At 31.3% G+C, this 23,647-nt stretch overlaps 1 protein-coding gene across 1 annotated transcript in view; it reads left to right on the forward strand.

Moving 5' to 3' along the window:
• The window catches only part of PCDH10 (protocadherin 10), a 41,031-nt gene extending 29,188 nt beyond the window's left edge, over window positions 1-11,843 (forward strand). The window contains exon 5 of the mRNA XM_039879652.1: window positions 10,381-11,843. Coding sequence (XP_039735586.1) covers window positions 10,381-10,400 — 20 coding nt within the window. The 3' untranslated portion in view covers window positions 10,401-11,843. The remainder of the gene's footprint in view (window positions 1-10,380) is intronic.
• The last annotated feature ends 11,804 nt before the right edge of the window (window positions 11,844-23,647 follow it).

Genomic DNA, 23,647 nt, shown 5'->3' on the forward strand with positions numbered 1-23,647 from the left:
AACACCCTTTAGAGAGCATTTCAGTAGAATGGAAAAAGTGAGATAAATTATGTCTTATATATATCAAAAGTATGGAATTCTTTATACTGTTTAAACAAATTAATTATAAGACAATGTGAAAAACAAGTGTACTTTTTTAAATTAAGTATTTCAGAAGTAAAAAGTAGACATGAGAAAAGATAACTGAAAATACTAAGAAATGTATTGATAGATAGATAGATAGATAGATAGATAGATAGATAGATAGATGATAGATAGATAGACAGACAGACAGACAGACAGTGAGACAGACAGAGATATAGATAGATATCGAGGGGTTATTTGGAGATACAAAAAACGATCAAATGTATTTGACTTTTAATTACTTAAAATGTTATTTTAAATGCCATAATTACAGTTTTCTCTGAGTTTTCAGTGTTTCTGTGAGTTGCATAGCAAGTGTTCCTAGGGTGAGATTTACTTGTGCATGTCTCCCTGTGAAAGAATAACCCTGAAAGCAATACATATATATATTATATATATATATATATATATTATATATATATATAATATATATATGTATATAATTTTTTTTTTACGCCTGTAGCACCTAGTATTCCTAGGTGGTCTCCCATCCAAGTACTAACCAGGTCTGACCCTGCTTAGCTTCCGAGATCAGACAAGATCGGGCATGTAATATTTTGTTTTTTAAAAAAGATTCAGTTTCACAGTTATAAAGTGAATTTAATATTAATCTGTGATAATTATCTGTCTATTTTTCTTTGTTAAAATTTGTAGGAAAACTGTCCCATGCCTTTCTATAGGTCCCTAACTTATATTGCTCCTGACACTTCCTGAGCCTTGAGACAGTGGGAATCACTTCTTTGAGCAGCTCATTTCACCACATTTTTTCTTTCACAATTATCCTTAGACTTTAGTTATCAGCCGCGAAACACTCAGACAGTCCTTTTGATGGCAAAATGTTGTGTTACATTTGGAAGATTTAGGGTGATGACATGCAAACCATTTCCAGATGTATAAAGTGTAACCCTTAGAACATCGACTGGGTTCTGTGAGAAGACACAATGTGTATGTTCTTCGGTGTTCCCCAGATCCAGGCCTTTCTTCCCAGCTCGCCAAAATTAATGAAGGTCCCTCTACTTTTCTACCTGCTTCTATACTCAGATAATTATTTATTTATATTAATAGACATTTAACTTCAGTATTGTCCTCTTTAAAATTTGTGGTAGGCTCTCTGTTGCAGCCACAATAATTTTCACATATTTACTAGCTTTAAACTTTTTAAAAGAATATTTAATCTCTACCTGCATTTTTTGCTTGATGTCATTTGATGATTGTCATCTTCTAGAAACAACATTTTCCCAGGGCCCCATATTTTGACACATTCTAGTCTCCCGCTGGAATGCTCTCTCTTTTACAAATCCATTCCTCACCACGTCCTACTGGCCATCTCTTTCTTATCAATCAAGATTCAACTCCTTTTACCTTTAATGAGAAACCTTCCCAGATAAAGAGATATGTATCTTCTTCTTGTAACTTATATATTTTTTACACATGATTGCTATTTTAAAATATCTTGTAGAACAATCGTTAGCTCCTTGAACTGTTAAATCTTTTACAGAAGAATCCGTGTGTGTTCATTTTAGAGTTACAAGTCCCAGACCTTTGTCTAGAGCAAACGAAACTCCATAAATGTTTATAGACTGTGTCAGCGAATTAGTAAATGAAACATCCCAAAACCAAGGAAGCAAGTATGTTTTATGTTTTTCTCTTTAGTAATCTAGGCATCTTCTCTACTTGTATAAATTAGTGCACTTTTAATAATCTCTGAATCCCAAAACAAACAAACAAACAACCCCCCAAAACCTAACTATTCCACTCTCAATATATTCTCCCCTGGATTTCATCTTTCAGCTTTCCATGATTATAATGTTCTTATTCTGGCCTTAACTAAACTAGTTTCTAATTTTTTTTTTTTTACCACTTTCTCTCCGACAACTCCTTAAGCCTCATGTTTCACTATCACCAACTGCTAATTTCACATATAATTTATAAATATATATGTAAACATTAAGGAAATATAAGGTTATCTTAAACATGAACATAGAAGAGAATCCATTGTAGGTACTGATTGTGGGCAGGAAGTAGTTGACAGTACAGGGTAACTATGGCTAGAGGCAATTTATCTGACTTTCCTTTAGGTTTCTGGCATTTTCATGTAACAGTTTTTAAGCTTTGGGTATTTTTACTCACTATTATCACATAAATTATTTTTGGGTTTTTTCTTCTATATTGTATGATTTTTTTTTTATGGCATTGTGGTGGCTAATGAGAATCTCAGATGATTTTTCTTAAAATAACAATACAAGATTTTGATTTTTTTAGTTAGAACTTTATTACGAGGTATGTAGGTGGGTTTGTACATTTGTCATATTTTAATGATATAGATATTTTATATATAAAAATACATCACCAATACTGTTTAACCAGAATCTCTTACTAGCTCCAACTAAAGTTAATTACTTAAAATTTGGGCTTTTCCTAGATTTTTTGTGATACTTTTTATAGATAATTAATGTATAACATGACTTCTACTTTTATTTAGTTTATTATGTGGTTAAATATGTATAGTACTTAAGATGAACCCCAATCAAACCCAAAGTTTACAGCTTCGAAATATAACTATTTTAGGATCTAAACCTTATCATTAATTAGAACATAACTAAAATTACTTTAAACCTTAATAAGTATAATATAATATTATTTCAACAATTTAACATTTTTGAGATGGTTTTAAAGGTAAATATGATTCACTCCCTATCTATCTTTAAATCTCTACCTGATGATAGATTAAATTGAAAGGGTAAGGGGGAGGTGGTTTAATGATTTCTAGGATATAATTAAAATTAAAATGTATACCTAAGCTTAGATTGTAAAACAAATAAATTCATATTATGTTTATTATGCAAAGAGGAAAGAACATTTTATCTAGTATGTTATATTTATCTCACAAATCTAAGATTTCACTCCAAATGCTTAAAATTTTTTAAATAAATTAAATAACAATTTAAGATTTTATTCACGTATGATAATTAAGCAATTAGTCATTGACTATAAGTTTACATTTTAAATAACTGAATTTTATTTATCTCCTTTTGAATTCTGACATATTAATTTTAAATAACTTTTTGATGGAAATATATATACCATTTATTCCATGAAATATAACATTACAAAATACTTAGAAAATATAATGCGACATTTTTCTAGAAAACACAGTGTAACATTTGCCTCAGTGGTAAGTAATGTCATCTGAAGTGTCGTGAAACAGTTACCTTGGAAACAGGCTTGCCACTTTTACATGTATAATACATGACACCCAAATATTGCATGGAGCCTATGTATACTAAAAACAAAAAATCATTCATTGTTTATCTGAAATTCCAATGTAAGTGGGCATCCTGTATTTTAGCTGGCAATTCCTCTTACGGTGTCATTGAAGCCTGTTGTCTTAGATTCCTAACTTTAGTGTGGGAGTTTTTTAGACACAGAAAAACAGTGGTCAGCTTTTACTTTTCAGTGTGTTAGCATTTCAGACCCCCTCTGAGCCTGCAATTCCTTTTTTTAATCTGCTATTTGTTACAAAAGCAACTGAATTATGCCAGGGGAAATAAGATCATTAAGTATATTGAATAAATGGCCATGCTTTTACACATAGTTTCTTAGTCATGTGTGTTGTGTGTCTCTTTTTTGAAAACAAACTTGTGTAAATTGTGTTTTATGTATTTTATTTACCAGCTGAGATGATTTTCCACTTATTTTCATCGCTTAATTATCTAAGGTTTTAGTTAAATTAGTTTGAATTGTTACCCCTGTTCAGTAGGCTATTAGCTATGAATAAATTAGATACATGGCTATGTATTTTTTAAATGAAGGTGTTATATATTTATTTCTGAGATTTTTCCATCTTTCATTGCTAGAGTTTATGCTTGATTTTCATATAAAAGATGAAATTGTGCATGTCACTAGTACTTGATCTAATATTGTGATACAATAATGTTGTTTATTGCAAATAGATCTACACAGGCTCAATATCCCTATACTTAGAGGCATAATCAATCCCATTCAAGCATCTTCACACCTTCTGCTTTGAAAATTAATGCTAATTTCAACCTTATAGGAAAGTTACTAATTTCATCTCCTATAATGTTGTTTTGAAGGAAACTACTTAAAATACAAGTATCTAAATGTCATTAAATACTATCAGCTCCATAATTCTCAAAGGAAAAAAAAAAGAACTATTTATTCTTTAAAGGAATACAGATCTCTTGTTAAAATTTAAATACACAAAATAATGATATTTGCCTAACTTAAAGAATTCTTTGTCATTATTAAAGGAAGATATAATTGAGCGGATTGTCTTCAAAAGAAATTTTGAGGGTACTTCTTTGTCATTGTGAAGAATGTGATTTTCAAATAGTTCTGGAACAAATCACAGTTTCTATATTTAGTGGACTACGGTAAAGGATTTTAGAAATTTTTTCGATGATATGATAAACATGGAGAGCAATATATGTTATGTGAGTTCCACTTCCTAAATATATGTCAATGCAGGATCGAAGCATTTTAAAATTAATTCAGTCTCCAGACTAGATTTTAAGATACCAGTGAAGCAAGGGAGTTTGATTATCAAGGAAAGCCTGGCATAGTGGCCAAAGTCTTCTGGGTCAGGTCCTATCCCATTATTCCCCGCTTCCCCCACTTAGGGGAAACTTGGTGAGCATCCAAGGCATAATTTTTGACAGTTTTAGAAAAGTTTAGAATAGAATCTTTCAGTCTATAACATTCTATGCAAGAGTAATGTCATAGTAATTTTTTTTTTTTTAACAATTAAGAGATTACTGTTTTTAGCGTTTAAACAAGGTATTTAGAATATCGGCAATTCTTGTGTCTAGCTGCAAACATTATACAAGGTTAATGTGTTTTTTTTGATATCTTGCTCAAATCAGTTCAGATGATGATAATTATCAAAGTATATTGTCTAATTAAAGGAGTTGATAGACTATCACTGTTTTTTGTTGTAGAGTTCAAAGCACTCAATTAATAGAATTTATTAGAGATAAAAATTTTAAAGCTAACAAAATTGAGTTATTGTAATTACCTTATTAAAAATATTAGTGGTAGTTGACATGGTCTCAGAAACTCACAGAGTAGGTATTTCCTTGTGAACCAGCTGTACATGTATAATTGTCTTTGTGAGGAAGTAGTTTTAAATTACGTATACACACAAACACATGCAAGTCTATAGAAATTTCTAAAAGCCCATGGATCCTCTCTCTGGAAGGAACTCATGATATTTCAGAGAACTCACTTCCTCGTAGGAAACTATCTGAGAGTAATGGTAGATTGCCGTGCTGTGGACAAATAGAAGCCCCCATTTTCAAGCCTAGATCTTTTACTTAACAACAAAAAACTTGATTTAAAAATAAACTCTAACCAATACTATATTCTAAAATTTTCACTACTAGTAAATTCAGGGCCTTGCACAAGGCTTCAACTCTGCTCGATCTCCACGGTAACTTCCAGCTTATAAAATAAATTCCTTCTTTGCATACACCATTCTTCATGAGAAAATGAGGCCCATTTAATTATTAATCCATGGCTTCAAATTGATATGTAGTGTCTATCACTACCCAAATATAGCAGTGTTGATAACATTAGATTCTTAGGATAGATGGTAACTATTCAGGGAGCCAGGGCTGCTAGAGCTAGAATGTCTATGTAGAGAATATTATGCTCCAAATGCTTATTGTCTTCTCTCTTACAGTTAATTCACTTTACTCATTCATTGATGTGCATTTCACACTTGTCAATTTCTTATCTCTTAAAATACCCATGCTTTTATCTTTTAATTTAATAAACACTTATTGATTGCAAATTATGTTGTAAGCATTGCAAACTGAACTAAAAATAAACACTTGGCTTTAATAGATATTTCTTACATGAAAGAATTGTTCGAACTATTTATTTCACAAATTTTTTTTTTATAAAAGACTAATCAAGTTTACATATGGGAACCCTTCCTCCAAATGAACTCATTTTTTCTAGATATATTCTATAATCCTTAAACTGTGTCAAACTAGAATAAACAGGCATACTGTTTGATGAAAGGGAAAAAAAAACTAGCATGAGGATGGTGTGAACATTATGAAATAAATATAAGAACTCAAGTCTATGCTACACTAAATTATTAGTATTGGACAGAAAGTCAATATATATTAGCAGAAAGCTTTTGGTCTTTTTATAATTCATAACATAATGAGTTTATATTTTAAATTTAAAATCGTTTTGTATTTTTTTGTGAGGAAGAAAACATTTACAACATGAATAATTCACAACTATAATTTAAAAAATAAAAGCAAATTTAAAGGTGTTCAAGTGAGAATATAAAAGACAAATCAAGCAGTGACCCACTTTTAATAGTTAATACTACTTTATTCATTTCTGAACTCTAGGGTTAAACAGAAAAAAAGAAACTTTAGAGAGATTTTTAAAGAGAATCCTCAAAAATGGTTCAAGAATAGGACATGGGAAAGTAAAAAGAACTGATTATTCAGTGGATTCATCTCTAATAGAGGGTTGCTTTCAAACTCTCAGTTGATGATCTGCTTTTACATAAGGAACAGAGAACAATGTTTCTGACCTCTCCAAGGGGTGATCGGCTTAAACTCTTGTACATTAGATTCACCTTAAACATAAAGAAGTGTCCTGACTGAGGCTCATTAAACATTTGGATGAGCTCCGGAGTAGGATGCTGATCGTAGCCTCTGAAGCGTTGCCCTATAGTGAAGAGTCTCAGTCTGTGTTCTGTGTTTCAGTTGCAGAAATAGATTAGATCACGTCACAAGCTTTATTTGTTGCTTCAGCATCTATGGTTTATATTGTCATAAAGTGTACAAGCGGGTATTTTACTTCCTGCTATGGAAGTGTAGGAATGTGAATATTCAGATTATTCAATCGTCATTTCAATTTTGTCATATAATACAAAACAATTTTTCACCAGGCTTTTAACATATTATTAAGTGTAAATAGGATATCAGTATTGATATTTTTATAATTTTTTTTGCAACATACATATTTACAATTATTTTTCTTAAGTCATTAATAGGAATTTTTAAGTGTTCCATAGTTTGATATGGTAATTTAGAAATTATCACAGGCAATAACAACATTCCACTATATAAGAAAAAATATGCATCATGGGACGTTCATTAAAAATTATATATATATATGCTAAACATATACATACGTATATATGCTAAATTATAAGAAGGTAGGCATTCAAATATCTCTTTTCGATTTGATTTTTTTATCTGTAGTTTAGACAGTAAGATAGTGTCTTAAATTGACATTTTTATGACTCACTATGAAGAATTAATGCAGTGAGTGAATAAATAGAGGTAAAAAAAGAAATAGTAACAGTCTCTTCCCTATTACTATTGATTTGATTGAAAAGAAAATCTTCCACCCACATCAAGTGACCAATTCTCTACAAATGCTGATGAATAGCTGGGGAAAAATGTACTTATAAAATAAAAAGAAGAAGCAGAAAGTCTCCAAATATGCTTTGACAATTAAAAAACATACAGAGAATACCTCAGAAAGCATAAAGATTCAGTGTATTTGGCCCATTCTCTCCAGCCTGAAATGCTTCAACAAATGCATAGCCATAATAATTAATGTTGTCATTGGCTCTGGCTCTGTAATGACATAGATTTTATATATATATGTGTATATACATAAATATATATACACATTTTGTGCTTCTTGTCCAATACTAACCCATATAGCTCCAAAACAATGATTATTCAGTATTCAAACTCACCTCTTAAAAGCCTTGAAACAGAATGAACATGGCTATAACTTTAGTAATAATATTAATATTTTGTTCTCGCTAGTTTGCCTGGCAGTACTTTACATTGGGCAAATTAGCTTCTGAAATGGAGGAATTCTTCCCTTCCCATTCTAATTCGCCTGACTCTCAACCCCAGCCTTTATACTTGTCCTATTTAAATTTGCATTCCTGAATAAACAGAGAGGTCATAGAGGTAAATTTAATAAAACATGATTATATTATTCAGACAACTACTGAAATAGGTGTATTTTAAATAAAAGCAGCACACAGGAACCCTAAGCAGTAATTAATATATGACTTTTAGGCTAATGTTCATATATAAGATATTGAGTATAATGTCTGCTAAACATCTATATTTTTATAACTGTGACTCATTTTAAGACATTTTTTGTATTCTGACTAGATCAAATGAACATATAATATCTATGCTAGTAGCTTTTCTCATAATCTTTTAAACTAATTAGAAATATTTTACAAATTTAAAGATATATTAGGCTGATTAATTTCTGCATTTATACTAAGATGTAACTTTTCAGCATATTTATTTTTTTTCACATAATGAATTAGTTTATAGGTTTAATATAGGTCACTCCTGAGATCCTTTTGAATTTGAACAACTAAAATGATGTTTCCTATAAATCAGTATTTTCTGAATTATACTATTTAAAGAAAAAAGACTTCAACCTGTAAGTAATATTTCCAACTTATTTTGAAAAGAATAATATTTTTTGTAGGGTGATCATATCTCCTGGAGTGTCCTGATTATATCTTATATAATCATTAATAGTGCTCTTTTTTACTCGCACAAATGTTCAGTTTGGAGAACAAGTTATGTGGTCACTATCATTTTTTTGTTCCAATTCATTTTATAAACTTGAATTTCTAAGGGGCTATTCTATTTAATGAAGAATTTTAAATTCTGATTAGTATAAACAAAATATAGTTAAATCGTTTCTAGTCAAGATATCATAAAACAGGAAATTTGAATTTAAGGGTGTAGGAAATTAAGATTCGATTATTTTAAAAGATTCTTTAAAAAAAAAGTCTCTAGTTGCTAATAGAATATCTGTGTGCCATTATGATCAGATAAGTTATAATGGCTAACATGTAGTCTCATGTTTTAACTAGCTCAATTATAATTCATGATATTATATGATATTATAAAACAAAACATGTTTTGATTATTTTTCATACTGGTCACTACGCCATACATGCATCTATTCATTTGCACTTTAATTTCTGTCAGTGGTGGTACCTGACTTCTATAATTTTTATTGTTATGTCTCTGCGAAAAGATGAACTAGTGAATATATGTGTTTGATGGTCTTTTCAGAAACTGAGTTTGTGAGGAAAAAATAAATGAGAAAATCAGGGAAAATAAACTATGAAAATATATAATTATATAATATGCTCGAAATGAGTGGAAATACCTTAGGAGAGGCTTTGTGCTGATCACCATATTCCTCCATTTCTTAAAACCAACTATTTGATAGATTGAAACAATTCAATTATGCTACTGAGCGTAGTTTTTAAATTTTAATGTGATATGCATATACATGATTCTTATCACAATTGACCTATCTTGGTTTTCAGCACATTTTTATTATATATCTATTATGTGCCAGATACTGATGTAAGGGATGCAGTTTCTGTTCTCATCATGCTCGTGGTCAAATTTTACAAAGATTATAGATAAATGGGAAGAAATATCCTTTATTATTATAAGTAAATACAATCCTTAAAATTATAAAATCCAAATGATTGAATCTGGACATTCTGCTTCATAATTCAATACGTTTTATAAGACTGGACCAAATTTGATATCTTTTTCTCCCTTTCACTTTTACCCTCTTTATGAGAAAACTGATTCCTTTCAGGGAATAAATTTACTTATTAAAAAAAAAAGTTTTAGACCATGAAAAGGTTTGGTTTTTATATAATTTAAAAAATTAGGTAAAACCAACCGAGAACATGTGAATCATCTGTTTCTTTCTAAACAGCATAACCTCTTTCTAGTACAGTTTTCTCTATTATATGTTGATTTACTGTATATAATTTAGAGTTTATTAAATTAAATATGTAACTAGTTGTTTTTAGATATTCTAAAGACTTGTTTGGACATGTAAGGGTCACACATTTTTTTCTATACTCTGATTGTGTATAAATAGTGAAGTAGGGATTGGTTTATAGATAATTGTAGAAAGTTAATCTCCACATAATTGATGGTTAGTATATAAAGTATACATTTCCCATGAAAATCCGACTTGTGTCAAAACTGTCATCTTCAGAAAGCCCAACAGCAGAATGACTGTGGACACTGAAATATTTTGACACTGTGAGGGTCTGGTATGGGGATACAACCCATTTTCATTGTATCTACTTCCATCGCAATAATGTTCAATTCTGAACACCGAAAACCAAACTCACTTTCTTCTTCTTCTTCTTTTTCTTTTTCTTTTTCACAGCACGGAAAAGGATATGCTAGTCAATTCTACAGGACTTCCCTGAAGCAGCATGATTTGCACAAAGTCGACCAACAAAAGCATCAACTTTTCAACTTCATTATCTTGGCCATCCAGTTAGTTGCGTGTAACTGAGTATTAGACTGCCTCCGGAGTCATCGTGGTCAATTATAGGACCTAATTGCTCTCAGCAGGCCTGAGAAATGAGTTGAAATGTGCAGAACTGTAGAAACTTTAGGCAACTGATTTTGCCTCTCCGATCAGTGTGTGCCTGTTTACAGCACTATATATCTTTCTCTCTCCAAATGTCACTGAGCCCTTTAGATGTTTATATTCACCACGAGAAGCCAGTCATAAGGATAAAGAAAATTTGTGCATTATAAATGCAATATCACTGTTTTAAACTTGACTGTTTTATATTATCTTTGTGTGATCAAGTGTTCCCCCAACTATTTCAACTTTACAAGAGAGATTGTGATTATGTTATTTTCACCTGTGGGTCATAAAAAAATATTGTATTCTGAAGACTCACAAAATATCAAAGACATTCTGTAGTTTATACACCGTGTTGCAAAGTGTTTACTGTACTATTTCAAAGCTTCTGAATAAATATAAAATATATATATTATATTATATAATTTTCCTAAAATGTGGTACAACTCAGTTGGTTTTTAAATGGATTCATACAGTCCACATCATACAATAAAGTAAAAGGTAATTCAGGGTCCCAAAGATAAACGTACTAAGAAAAAATAATCATTAACAGTTTCCTCCCAGTTTTCATATCTTATTCAACCCTGTTTTTCCTTGTTGAAAAGAAAACGAAGCTCTAAGATACAAAATTTTGTCAAGAACTTGTACTGAATTTTCAATGCCAAAGATATAGCTGTCGATGTTATTGGAAAAGCACTGAACATGTACTATCAAAATATCTAACAATCTACATTATTTCGATTCTATTTCTATGGCTTTGAATTTAGAATCATTTAAAGCTTTTATAAAGAATCTATAAATTCATCTGTATTTGTTGTTAGAAAAAAACAAACACTGGGTGTCTGTACATTTTGTGGTGTAAAATATGTAACTGAAGATTACTATTTTAAGAGGTCCTCAATCATATAACTCACACAGAATTTTATTTTACATAATTTTGCATAGTTTTGTGACTTCTAATAACGAGGCATATATAATCTATTTATAACTCTATATGAACATATAGAGATATATAAATATTTGAACTGGTAAAGAATAACTATAAGATATAAAAAAATCTCTAAATTTAAAGCAGATTAAATAAATTTGGAGATAGAAACATGGTACATTATTGTTTCAGTATTATGTGTGAAAATTTTATAGCTTAAATATAGTTAGTGTCTTAATGAGAAAATTCTTCATGAGTCAACCTTGAAAAGTGAAGCTTGCCCTTTACTTTGCATCAAAAAGGTTATTAAATTTAATAGGATGCATTTTTTTGCATATTTCTTCTCTACCGTTTTTTGCTTGTTGAAATACAATTAAGAGAGTGAAAAACCAGAGAATGTGAGATACTCTTCTAACAAAAAATAGAATTATCAAAGCTCCCATTAAAAACAAATCTTCAAAATTATATCTAAAGTTTTGCCCAGTCCAAATTACAGACCGCTTTTGAAATATTTCCCTTACTTTTTAACTGGTTTTATTTTCAATGATAGTTTGAGCTATGCTATGCTATTAAAGAATAGACTAAAAACACATAACAAATATTTTCCATCCAATTTTATATTACTTAAATGGGAATATTTTCCCTAGATTTAACATTTAAAGGCATACAGATATTCATAGGTCTTTGATGTGTATATTTAAGTGATATTTTAGTATCACTTCTTTGACTGTTATCAAATTAGATGTTTAATATGTCATAATCACAATCAATTTATATAATGGAATAATGTGTGAAATGTCCCAGGCTTTTTGGGACCCTTTAAAAGTATATGAAGCTAATCCATCATCCATGACACAAAAAGCACATACATGCAGCAGTAAAATTTTCTCTAACTTTTCGCATTATTACATTAATATTTCAAATGATGGACCATTTTAGTAAGAAAATGTTTCTCTATAATTTAACTGGAAAAAAAGTCTGTTTGTTGTAATTGCTTTTTAAACAAGAAAATGATTTTCTTGTTAAATCACTCTGCTTTAATTAATTAAAATCTTTTAGTCATCATTTTACAATTATGGGGGAAAACCCACATCCATCTGCTTTATTATGTGCATTGAAAATAAGGTAATACTCACTTCATATATAATAACTAAAGTAATTCATTTGACTTAAAGAAATTTTCTTTAATTTAGCCTTTTATATTATTGCATATAATCACCCTTGTACCAGCTACTTATATATTTGTGTATTAGTTTTTTTAATATATTATAATAACCAGTTATACTAATTTGCATTTTGTTCTTAAATTTCATTGTCAACCTATAGAAACAAATGACAAACAAAACAAATCTTTTGCCTAATCTGTGGGGTAAAGAATTATTTAAACATAAAATACTAAATGATTAGGTGACTAGTCAACTCAACTATTTATTGCATCCAGAATAAATCAGATGTTAGCACATTGGCTAAAATGCTACATGCTTATGACGGGGACTATAAAATGGAAAATTCAGCCAATAAATAATTGAAGGTTTCCAAATAAAAATTTATTAGATTCATATGAAAGGAATTGTAGAATAGGTTTTCTATTTACTCTAGACATACTAATAGCTAATCTTCCATAATTTTATAGGCATATCAAAAATATTCAAATCATAAAACAGTATTTCATCGATAAATTATTTCAGAAAAGATAATCATGATATTTACTCCTTGTTAACATGGTTAGTTTTAGAGTAGTAAAAGTCAAAATATTTTCCTGTGGAAACAGTGTCAATGTTTCAAAAGTATGTCAAATGACAATTTTTAGAAATACTTCAGCCACATGTAAAATTCTGATTTTTAACTGTGAATATAATTTTGTGAAATCATTTTAAGTCAAATCTTTAAATTTCACAGCAGAATTACTTTATAGATATAATGTCTACTTCATTACAAGTGCATCATCTTCCTTGGGAAATATAAAGGAAATATACATATTTTAATTTAGGAAGATATTAAATGCAATGCCTTTATCAAACATTGCAAATTAAGTACTATAGTAGAAGATTTAAATATCTTAATTACTCATTCTCCTGTTTTATTTCTTAGTAGTGTTATAATTTGCTGTCAGATCTTTTGTAATGTAGAAACCCTCTTGCTTCTCTAATAACAGAAAGAAAGAAATCCTCACAGTTCTCAACATAAACTTTAATAGCTGTGCATTATATTGAGCTATTTTACTTTCCAAAAGTTATTTACTGGAGTAAAGTTGATCTTTAACATAATTACTCAGTCAAAATGTTGCAAATGTTAAATAGGATAATGTCAATTATTCAAGTTTCTGATAATATCACTGTTATTTTTCATTTTGTGTGTTTTCCCCTCCCCCTCACATTTCTATGTGTGTTTTTAATACCCAAGGAACTAAAAAAAAATACTTAAAACATTGGTATACTTGATAATTTTTTCTGAAAATCTTATATTTTTCATATTGCAATTTCTTGGGTTCTGTATCTTTTTCAACTCTAATTTTGTAGTGGTAAAGGCTTTGCACTTAACATCCTTTATATGTTCCTTTTTAACAAGGAAAAACAGAAAATGACAAAATTCCATATTTTTTATGCCATGGAGTAGTAAAATTATTTTATATATTGTTAGCACTTCAAAGAATAGCCCTCTGCTAGGTCAAACAAAATCCTCATACAGCAATTTGTGAAGCTACTGTTTAAAACTTGGAATAGGTTTTAGATTATAGCATTCTGTGAGAATGTGGGTAGATGGGTGCCGCCAGAGTATTGCAGGCAATAATATGACTAAAATTCTAATACCTTTAGTGTGCATGCATGTATTTCTAATCACTGTTTTTTTAAGTATTTGTAAAATTAGAAAAATGGTTTTTATTTCTTGAAAACTTGTCACATCCTTACTTTGAAGTTTTACACTCCAGATGTTTTTGAGTTGCATGAAAATGTTGCATTAATGATGCAAAAAAATTAATTTTCACATGAGACTCAAAAACTTCTGAATAACAGAACTCAGACTTCCAATACATCCATACATCCTTGAGCTGAAAATAAGCAGGGAATTTCAGCTCTAGACACATATTTGAGACAGTTATCTGTGAGTGAAAACAGGGTATTATAACAAAAGATAAGTTTAAATCTTAACTATAGTGTTTGTTACTGTGAATGCTATAATAATACATAAGTAAAATGAGTGTAAATGTAATATATTATTTTATACTGCTGTATACATATGAAATCAATAAAACTAGGATACATATTATGCCATTTTCCATGCATGGATCTTCCACTGACGCCTGTGAGTAAAAAATCAGTGGCAAAATATGGCCCTAACTTTAAAAATGACAAATGCTGATTTAGTAATTTTAGTCTTGATATAGCAGGTCTAAGGGGACATCTGTTCAAAACTGAGTCTCATTTGAAGCAACATATGCTAGGTTTAAAGGATTTCACTATATTTATAATTTTGAAAGCAGGCATTTAGTCCCATATGATTTTCATGATACCCACAATGAATATTTTAAATACATATTTTTTCACCTGATGTTATATTTTCTTTTTAACTTTTTTGCTTTGTAGTGATACAAAGGGTCCACAAGGATTAATACAGAGGTTGTACATAGAATGAGTTCCCTCAAGCAATAAAAGGAAAAAATATATATATTTCATCTAAAATTTTAGAAACAGATTATTTCATTTTTAAAGTTAATGGAAGCATAAGAAAAATATTCAGATGGGTATCATTTTCCAAAAAAAGTGAATTAATGTGTAGATTTTTTATAATGTAGGAATACTCTGAATGAATCTTGTAAAAATTTACATTCTAAAATAGCTGAAAGGTAACAGAAGAAATGCTGTGATTCTTAATCTCATGTGTGGTTTGTTAAACTGATTTTCTTGCATTCAAAATACACACATCTGAAAAGAGGTTTATTTTATGAAGCAACAAAAGAGAGGGTTAAGAACTTCTCTTGCTTTGAACATCAAATAATGCCAACCCTATGGCAGAAAAGAACTAATCAAATACACTCAATGATAGCTCTCAATGAAACATCAATGGTTATAATCAGAAGTCGTTTGGGTTACTTGTAGACCTGTGCCTCGCATCTCTTACTTTTAGCCTTTCGAGGAATCATATCATGAACTCTTCTATTTAACCAAGATTATAAATTTTCAGAGGTAAAATTAAATTGTATTAGACTACAAACATGCAATGGAAGTCCGAAGATGAGAAGATATAATAATGCACAGTATATCTGCCTTCAAGAAAATTCCAGTTTGCTTTGGGAACCAAAGAAATTATAGAAAAATATTAAAGAAACAAATGATTAAATAATTAAGTAATCAAAATTTGTGGTCAAAACTCAACCGTGGGTCATGACAGCAATTTAATATATGAAGAAATTAACATAAAAATGAAAAGAAGTAAATAAGAGTAGAAAAAAAGTAGAATAGAAAAGTATCAAAACATTATTTATGGTAAAAGCAAATAGTTCTTCATGAAACTTTTTTCAGATACATGTGTGAAATAGGTCACAATGTGAAATATATTTCTTACTGTGAATCATTTTCCCAAATGTTTGAAAAGCACTGCACCATATGATCTCTATTTCAAATTTAAACTTATTTAATACTGTGGAAAGACAGGGAAGAGCTTTTCAAAAAGTTACTTCTCAAGCGAATCTCAGTCTTCATCTTTGTAAGAATATGAAGTCTACTTAGTTGTAGAATTTTTGTGAGAATTAGGTAAATTGATGCATTTGAAATGCATAACACACTGCTAATGTACAATAAGTGGTACATTTTATCATTTATATTATTTTCCATGAATTTACCACTATGTTTGGTTACCAAAAGTATGGAAAACAACCTAGAAATAGATTTTTCCCCCCCAAATCCCAAACTGCTTTAGAGTTGTATTTAAATGGTGCTGATTTCAAAACTTCAAGATGAAAATAGACATGACCTTGGTACCCACTAATCAGCTCCATTCACCTTTGCCTCTGTTTACTGGTGGTATGGAGCCCAGGAAATAAAACTCACCGCTACTGAGTTCCAGTCATCTCTATCAACCACCTGTAGCCAATCTCAAATTTCCCTCTGTGCCTAATATTGAAAAATATATATTTATGACTGCACTAGGCCATATTTACCTGATTTTTTTCGCTTGACCCCAATGTACTTTCTGGGTATCTTTTCATTCCCATGCAAATAAATATTTGTTGGAATTACTACATATTTGACAGAATCACATTTTTTACATGTGACTTATTATATTATAAAAATGAATTTGGATAGTATCGGCAGCTTCTTGACATAATTGGATTTTTTCTTAAATGGTTCTAACTGTAGACTTCTTGAAGTTGTCATTTCTTAGCTCATCAGAGAGAGAGAGATGGTGACAGGTATTAATCAACATGAAAGAGACTTACATGGAAGAATACATGAAGAGAAAGGATCATGTTATAGGTAAACACATTTTATGCGCTTCTATTAATTAGTGTTTAGAACGTCAAAGTGCCTGGTTGGAAGGTAATAATATTTGATCATCAACAAGCCGGTTTGGAGTTCTCTGCACTTGGGCAATCGATGGTCAATTTCTTTTGACACTGTGTAAACACCACCCTTATTTATTACTGGGCTACACAGACCACAAAGAGGCAATATCATGGTTATAATAAAATATTCCAAGTAAATTCAAATTAGAGAGAGAAAGTAAGAAATAAGATAGAGAAAAGAAATAGCAAAAATATGATCATTATCTTTATTCTTCAATAAGATTTAAGAGACTGAGAAGCAGTTTTGATTTTTGAAGTCCATGAAGTCATATCCATATGTCAGTTAAAACAGGAGAAAAGTTATGAAAAGAAATAATCATTAGGTAATTATAGTTAGAATATGACAAAGAATGAGGTAAAGTGATAGAGTATGCCCTAGGAAGGAGTAAGAAATAAAAGAGATGTATACATTTTATTACTACTGGTAAACTCACTACTCCTCTGTAGACACTTGCTTTGTTTCTATGTTTCTTTGACAAAGATATATGAATCCACATGTGAGCATTTGCACATATTACTCCATTCAAAGGTGTATCAATAATCCTAGTAATGTACTTGCAATTATAGGAACCAGAACAGGGAACAAATTGGTAATACCAATGACAGACCAGGCGGAATCACGTGACACTGGCTAACATTTCATAAAGCTATATGACAAGGTTGCAACACTGTGATGATCAGTTAAGGGTTTTGCTGCTAAATTGAGAAGCAAGTCTCCGACTACAAATCAGTTACATGGAGCGAACAAAACATATTAGGTATTTTTAAATTTTAGATATCAGCACAGAGTTAGTTTAAATGTAATAATTCTTTTAACATACTTTCTAGAAGAGTCTTTTTTAGTATGAGGTATAATAATTAAAAGATGGAAATAAATGCTGCAAATATCTAAACCCTACCTAATTTAGATTTAGTAAGATAACTCATAACATTAAAAATAATAAATCAAAGAAATTGAGCTAAGGAAACACCCCATGTTGTAAATCTCTAGCTAAGCAGCAAATGAGCACAATGAACATACAGACTGGACTAGTAAAAACAGAGGGGGAAGGACAGAATTGAGAGTCATTTCAGAGCACAAATATTTTATACTTCCTCTCTGATTAGTCAGTCAGCAGACTGATGAGGGAGAGAGAGAAGGTAACGTGACTGGGGTTTTCGGTTTGTCTGAGTGGATCCTGCTGCCTTTCATAAAAACAACATAAAAGGAAGGAACTTGTTTGTGAGGAAGGTAATCTTATTTGTAGAAGAGCTTGCTAATTTTCACTTTCTAACTCAAGTTTTACTATGCTTGTTATCCAAGTGGAAACTAACTGTATTATGTTCCAATATTTCCAAAAAATTTTAGGTTTTTCCTTATATCAAATGATAGTCTCTCTACTACTTTCTACTTTATTCTCTGTAATAACCGATTATTATTATTATCATTTAAATTATATCTCAAGTTGTTTTTTCACCGTTTATTTGGAAATAATTTTATAAATATGTAATACGTAAATTACAAATATTTTTAAAGGGTTTTTTTTGTGTGTGTGAAACTTCAGCTAGTGTATATGCCAAAATTGCACTTGACTAATTTAAAAAGGACAGACCAAAACTTCTGGTTCTTTTTGTGACACATACATGACACTACATAATAAAGGGAAGAAATGTAAATTAAATAAATAAGAGATATAACAATTGTGAAAATATTATTTATCTTCTCTTTCCACCTGAATGCAAATAATGTTTTCAGCAAATGTTTGAAAAAGTCTTAACATCTTCATGTTACTGGACCTGTATTCAACTACTGTCTAAAACTCTATTAGCAATTAATCTTGTCTCTATGCTGTTTTTCTTTATGTGAACCCCACAGAATAATAGAATTTAGTGCAGGCAGAATAATAGAATTTGGTGCAGGCAGAACAAGGTCTTTAAAATATTCTGGTCCTAATCCCACCTATGAAGAATTAGACAAATACAGACCAACTGAAAGAAGAACCTAACTATAAACTTATCATTTACCCAAACTCTTTCTCTAGACTGAATCCTTAACCTATTCTGGGCTGTTTCCAGTCTCTATCTTATTTTAACTTGAAATCCTAGAAGTAACTGTACATAAAAATATACAAATGAGTTATAGCATCTAGAACTTAACTTTATATTTTAAAATTTTAATGCTCTCTCTATGAGACTTGCTCAACTGTAAAGATGATTCTCATGTATAAAGCACCGTGAAATTTGGCCTCTAAAACTAAGAACAGTTCTGAATGTCCTTTTACATTTTAAATTTAGAATACATTTTTTAATATATGCATTTTTATTTCCCTTAACATGTTATGCTGGCAACAAATAAGCAAAATTAGAGTCGAATAAATATGAGTACATCTCTCAGAGAAATCATATTTAACAATCTGCTGCTTCACCAAGGATAGATCTGAACAACCTGACTTTATGAAGTCATCACACCATCATCCCAACTCACAAACTGACTGAATTTAGTTCATTTACTTCAACTATTTTAGTCAAATACTGAAGTAAAAATAAGGTGGGTAAAGGGTTGTTCTGTCTACTATTCACCATATTGACGAGGAAGTGATTTCCACCCTAGGGTTATGGGGATAGGAAACACATAGCACCTGACATTAGACAGAGAGATGAGATCTGGGGGAGAAGATCTGGGGGAGAAGGACACCACATATCACAAAGGGCCACTCTGGGGTAATGCTCAGGGCTAGAGAGAAAACCAGAGGCAGGTTCTCTTGCAGGTGGGATCTGTCAGAGAGCATCCAGGTTTGGCTCCAGAACCCCAAAAGATCTAAAAGATGTGAACAGATAAACACTGTGGGTGCTGAGAAGTATCATGTCCTCTTTGTTGACTATCTGGGATGGAGCAGCCTTCAGTTTACCAAAGAATTTTCAGAAATTTGACAGAGGTAGTAGGGTCTTGCAGTATGTATGAGGCAATGGCTCATCTCTTTTTTGTAAGCTCCTTTGTGAGAGTTTGTATGTCCTTAAAGTGTGTGTCTAACAAGTCTCTTCAGAAGAGGATGTCATCAGTGTAATATTCATACCTGTGCCCCTGGAGAAGTGTGAAAATATTAGCATCTTAGCAGAAAAGATTGTATGTGATAGCAAGGCTACTGAGGGATATTGATTGTGTCACCGTAAAGGTGAAGGCAAACTGTGGCTGAGAGGCTGTTGAAACAGACATTGAACAGAACATATTAGCCAACTCTATAATAGCAAAGTAGGTACTGCTTGCCGATTAGATTGAATCAGTAATTTCAGAAATGTGGGTATTGAGTGTGGGGTCATATTGGATTGAACCATAACATTAAGGCTGTGGTAATACACCGTAAGAGGCCAGTCATTCTTGCCAGGTTTAAGAACAGGCCAAATTGTGCTGTTAAATAGAGAAGCAGAGGGGCTAACAGCCCCTTCACTCATGAGGTCTAATATAATAAGTTTCAACACTGAAAACCCTGTTTTAATTTACATTGATTCATAGTAAATACTTTAACTTTGAGGGGGATTCCATAGGGTCCATTTTGTTAGGCCAATTGTAGTGCCAAAGACTTAATTTAATTATAATGCATTACTTACTGCGTCAGAAGATCCTTGCCTACTATGGAATTTTGCTAAAATTAGAGCAATGGGTGCTATGACCATGGGAATTTTAGGAAAGGCTATAGTTTGATGATTAAAGTGAAGTTTACTGATATGCCCTCTGTTTTATATTTAATAACTCCCTTAAAATTATAAGGGGTACTATATTTAAATTTAGTGGAATCCCCAAATATAACTGTCATTTAAGTCCCAGTATTGATTAAGTTCATGGGGATTTGCTCTTTGATACATTTCAGTAGAATTTAGTTAATTCAGAATTAATGTTATAGAGGCACAAAACCCATCAATGCTCTTATCTTTTTATTGCATATACTCTTTTAGTAAATTTGGAGTTCCGACTGGGCCAAATTATATACTTTTGTTTTATTTTGGTGTTGCTGTTGCCTTCTCCTCCTATATCCAAGATTTATTAATTCCTTCCTTCCTTCTTTCCTTCCTATTTTTTAACCCCCCACTCGATGCATTTGATATATATATATATATATATACATACATACATACATACATACATACATACATACATACATACATATATTTTTTTTACTCCAGAAAGTCTAAAGTCAGTATCATCAATGGTGTGGCTTTCTCCAAGGCTGGTTGCGTTAGAGGTGTTAAGGAACCTCTTTGTTATTCCACAGGGATTCTGTGGGTGTTTTTCCATATCTCCCCGAGAATTGGGATCTCTGTGGCAGCAGAAAAGTCGACAGAGAATGGCATAATGGAAGGGTTCTGGGCCCAAAACTCAGAAGTTGATCGTTCAGAATCAACCTCTGCTATATCCCTATTGTTTTCCTCTCCTGCCTTTCTTCCTGTACAAATTTCCTCAGTATATTTTGGATTTATAGTCACGTGAAGTACTTGTGGCTTTCAGTTTCTGTCTCTTTCTGATTACCTGTGGTGCATACCTTCCGGGAAGTTGAGGAAAAAAATGTTTGGGAGCCCAGCAACCTGCCTAGAGACAGCTATTTCCTCTTCCAGGGAATGTCAGGAAATGTCCCCCAAAAGGTCACCTCCAGGAAGGTCCTTTTGTTTAGGGTCCTGGCTGAGCGATTAAGCCCTGTGATTGGGTTAGCCTACTGACCTGCTGGTAACCAGCAGTGCTAAGAAAATCCCAGGTACATTGGCTAAAGCCTGTTCATTGGAAGAGTAGTTGTGTCACCTTCTCCAATATTTTTAGAAGAGCTGGTACCCAATGCTCCTTCCACTGCCATTGCTGCTGCTGCTGCTGCTGCTGCTTCTTCTTTCTTCTTCTTCTTCTTCTTCTTCTTCTTCTTCTTCTTCTTCTTCTTCTTCTTCTTCTTCTTCTTCTTCTTCTTCTTCTTCTTTATGATTATGATTATGATTATGATTACTATTATTTTCATTTGTATCTGGGCCATGTGTTGCCACAGAGGTGTTCTTTGATACTTTTGGGGGTCTGCAAAATACCTGGGACAGCAACAAAGGAAACAGCACAGGAAATGGGCTAGGTAGCTACCCTTGCTAGAATGACTCTTATTAAGTGACTTAGGTGCCATGCTTAATTTCTCTTGGGTGATAATCATCTTTCTTTCCATAAACCTCACAATGAGTCATCCCTGAGCTCCTGTTGAGGGTGTACCATTACAAATAATGTGCATGTGGCTACACCAAGCACTAGTGATGGTTGTCCGCTCATAATAAAGAACAGTATTCTAAAATACTGAAGATAAGCTCTGCCTTGTGTAATGGGTTTGTTGAGTGTGTTTATCTAGTGATTTCTCTGGGCCATTTAATTAAGGAACACCCAATGTCAATATGTTAAGTATATTTTTCTTCTTGGGCTAGTTGGATACCAAGAGAAATATCAGCCTGGGTACTTAGAATCTGAGAGCTAATTGGGGAAAGATGGCCAGGAAACTCAAGATTCAAAGTTATCTTGGAGACGATGAAGGTCTGATGATCTCACATCAAACCATGCCTGTGGTCTTCCAATCTAGACATCTCTGTTCTAACCTCCTAACCAGAGAGGATAACTGGTCACCTACATGTGCAAGGAGGGCAACTTCGAAGTCTAATACTTTCTCCTTGACATTTTTGAACTTTCTTTTTACTTTTATATTCACTCCCACTAATTTATCTTATCAATTCCTGAGCCCTTAGAATTTTCTGTGGGATAAATCAGACTTCTTCATATCTTAACTTTTAATTAAGAGTTAAATATTTTTAAAACTACTAAATCAATTACGACTTATTAATCTACTTCCAATCTTCTAAAATGTTGTCACAGGTGTTTCCTTACTTGTTTGTCTTCCAAAAAGTTTTTTCCTTTAAAATGTTCTTTTCTTATTAGTAGTTTTAGGAAAAGTCAGGGTCATGTATAAATTCATCTTCTCTCTCTTTAACTGAAAGCCTGAAAATGAGATTTGGACATAATGAGCAAAGTCTTATGAGTATAACAGAAAATAGCATGAAGAAATCTGCTCGTAGATTATTGAAAGTTTGTGGGATTCTTGCTAGCATATATTTGTGTTGTTATTAGAGCAATATAGAAAGCATTGATATGTTTGACATTGGGTCACATTTGGGAATTAATAATTTAAATGTAAAATATAAATAATTAATTTCTCTCATTACATATCAATAAATAAAATCACAAAATATATGTAGTTCCAATTTCCCCCAGTGCAACTGTTACAATATTTTTCATTTTGGGTTTGTAATAACTTAATCCTTATATTGACACTAACAATATTTTAGATTAATAATGTTCCAATCAGATATATGATATGCCCTGTTATATTTGATATAGATTATAATGGTAATTATTTAATCAATTGTATTAAAGGTTATAAATATAAATTAAAATGCAATTTGAACTTAAAGAACTTTTCTCTCATCGTGTTGGTTTATTCATCATATTACTCTAATTTGAATAGTGCCTGAAATTAGTGTCCAAATGGTATCAGGCATCTTGCAAGCTTTAGTACTTGAGGTCA

Source organism: Pteropus medius, unplaced genomic scaffold (genome assembly GCF_902729225.1).
Source record: "Pteropus medius unplaced genomic scaffold, Ma_sr-lr_union100, whole genome shotgun sequence".
Lineage (NCBI taxonomy): Eukaryota > Metazoa > Chordata > Mammalia > Chiroptera > Pteropodidae > Pteropus > Pteropus medius.